The sequence below is a fragment of the Carlito syrichta genome, unplaced genomic scaffold (genome assembly GCF_000164805.1).
Source record: "Carlito syrichta isolate Samal-C Ts95f unplaced genomic scaffold, Tarsius_syrichta-2.0.1 Scaffold311911, whole genome shotgun sequence".
NCBI classification, from domain to species: domain Eukaryota; kingdom Metazoa; phylum Chordata; class Mammalia; order Primates; family Tarsiidae; genus Carlito; species Carlito syrichta.
Genome location: NW_007256007.1, coordinates 101498 through 104041, shown reverse-complemented (window position 1 = coordinate 104041; position 2544 = coordinate 101498). Strand labels below are relative to the sequence as shown.

Below are 2544 nucleotides of genomic sequence, written 5' to 3'. Positions count from 1 at the left end.
ACCACCGCAGCCTCGACCTACTGGGCTCCAGCGATCCTTTCGCCTCAGCCTTCCAAGTAGCTGGAACTACAGGCGCGCGCTACCACACCCGGCTCATTTTGATTTTATTGTAGAGATGAGGTCTCGCCAAATTGCCCAGGCGGGTCTCGAACCCGCGGGCTCAGGCAATCCACTCACCTCAGCCTCCCAAAGGCGCGGGATTACAGGCTGAGCCACCAAGTCTGGCTCAAAAAATAAAAAAAAAATTACCCTGGTATGGTGGCGTGTATCTGTAATCCTAGGTACTGGGGAAGCTGAGGTGGAAGGACCCCTCAGTCCAGCAGTTGGAGGCTGCAGTGAGCCGTGCTCATGACACTGCACTCAAGTCTGGGCGACAGAGTGAGACCTTGACTCAAAAAATCCTATACAATATTCTGAAAATGCAGAGGCGCAGTGACACCGTTAACTGCCTCTAGAAGACGATCCTTAAATTGTTACTGAGGGCAGGGCTCGGTAGCTCAGCCTGTAATCCCAGCGCTTTGAGAGGCCGAGGTGAGTGTGAATTGCCTGAGCTTGCGGATTCGTGGCTCGAGGCTCGGTGGCCGTGAGAGTGCCACTGCGCTCCAGCCTGGGCGACGGAGTGAGTGAGACACCAACTCAAAAAAAAAAAATCGTTACTGAGATGTGTGTTGCCATAGTCTACCTCTAGAGGGCAGCATTGCCCACCATTTTTCCTCTCGCACATTCTACCTTCCATCCCACGGGGATTTTGGGATCTAAGGTTCTCTGGGAACACAATTATTTTCATTCATTCATTCATTCATTCATTCATTCATTCATTCATTCATCCGAGTCGGAGTCTCACTCTGTCGCCCAGGTTGGAGGGCAGTGGTACACTCACGACCACCACAGCCTCGACCTGCTGGGCTCAGGTGATCCTTCCCTTTCAGCTTTCCAATAGGTGAAACCACAGACGTGTGCCACCACGCCTAGCTAAATTTATTGACTGATTGTAGGGACAAGGTCTCGCCATGTGGCCCAGACTGCTCTCGAACCCGTGGGCTCGGTCAGTCCTCTCGCCTCCGCCTCTCAAAGAGCTAACAGGTGTAAGTCCTCGGGCCCAGCTTATTTTATTATTGTATCACATTTTATCTCATTTCATATTTTTTGAGTCGGAGTCTCGCTCGGTCGCCCAGGCTGGAGTGTGGCGACACAATCGCGATTCACAGCTGCCTCGGCCTCCGGGGTGAGCTGGGACTCCAGGCGCGCGCCACCACGCCACGCTCATTTCACATTTTTTTCTGTAGAGACGAGACCTCACCGTGTTGCTCAGGCGGGTCTGGAACTCCTGGGCTCAAGCTATGCCCCCTCGCCTCGGCCTCCCAGAGTGCGGGGATTACGGGGCGCGAGGCCCCGCGCCCGGCCGAGAACCTGCCTCTTTCCGCCTCAAGAGGGGAGACCGCGGCCTTCGCAGACGCCCCGCCCCCTCCCCGGCGGCCGCGCCCCGCTCCGCCAGGCGACCGACCACTCACTTGTCCAGTTCATCCACGGGGGTGCCTGAGCCACCCAGGCCGCAGTAGCAGCCGTAGTTGTTGTAGTCCTTCAAGGGGTCGCTCTCCGGGATCGTGCACTTGATCATGCTGCGGAACTGCCACACGGCCCGCGGGCGGGCGCCGCTCTCGACGGCGCCCCCTGCTGGCGGACACAGCCGGAGTTCAGGGGAGGCCAGGTTGGCCCCTGCCCGCCCCGCCTCCCCCGCCGGCCTGCGCCTCGGGCCCCACGCGGTCTCTCGACCCCTGCCAGCGGCCTCCGCGGAGCACCCTCGGAACCCGGTGGCTCAGTGGGGGCTTTTTCTTTTTTCAAATAAAAGCCTTTTTTACTCAGTCGCCCGGGAGTACAGAGCTCACTGCAGCCTCACCTCCCGGGCTCAGGCGATCCTCCTGCCGCAGCCTCCGGAGAAGCTGGGACTACAAAATTTTTTAAAATCGTTTATTGACATAAAATTCACATGACGTAAAATTTGTCATTGCAATCGTTTAAGATGTACAATCCAGTGATTTCTGGTATGTTCACGAGTTGGATGACCGTCATCACTAATTCCTAAACTTTTTTTTTTTTTTTAGTTGGAATTCCACTCTGTCGCCCAGGCTGGAGGGCAGTGGCACTCTCATGGCCACCGCAGCCTCGACCTGCTGGGCTCAGGTGATCTTCCCTCTCAGCCTTCCATGTAGCGTGCGCCACCACGCCCGGCTAATTTTTGATTTATTGTAAAGATGAGGTCTCGCCAAGTTGCCTAGGCGGGTCTCTGAACCCGCGGGCTCAGGCAACCCACTCACCTTGCCTCCCAAAGCGCGGGATTACAGGCTGAGCCACCGAGCACGGTTAATAAGTGGCTTTTTATGGTTGGCTTCTTTCACTTAGTGCAATGTTTTTGAAGTTCATTCATGTTGTAGCGTGTGTCAGAACATCATTCCTTTGTTGTTGTTGTTGTTTTGAGTTGGAGTCTCACTGTCGCCCAGGCTGGAGTGCAGTGGCACGCTCCCAGCCACCGCAGCCTCGACCTGC

At 56.0% G+C, this 2544-nt stretch overlaps 1 protein-coding gene across 1 annotated transcript in view; it reads right to left on the bottom strand.

Moving 5' to 3' along the window:
• Positions 1 to 2544, bottom strand: part of PLA2G1B (phospholipase A2 group IB) — an 11500-nt gene that overhangs the window by 5011 nt on the left and 3945 nt on the right. Inside the window, exon 2 of the mRNA XM_008069295.2 lies at positions 1512 to 1671. Within this exon, the coding sequence (XP_008067486.1) occupies positions 1512 to 1671 (160 nt within the window). The remainder of the gene's footprint in view (positions 1 to 1511; positions 1672 to 2544) is intronic.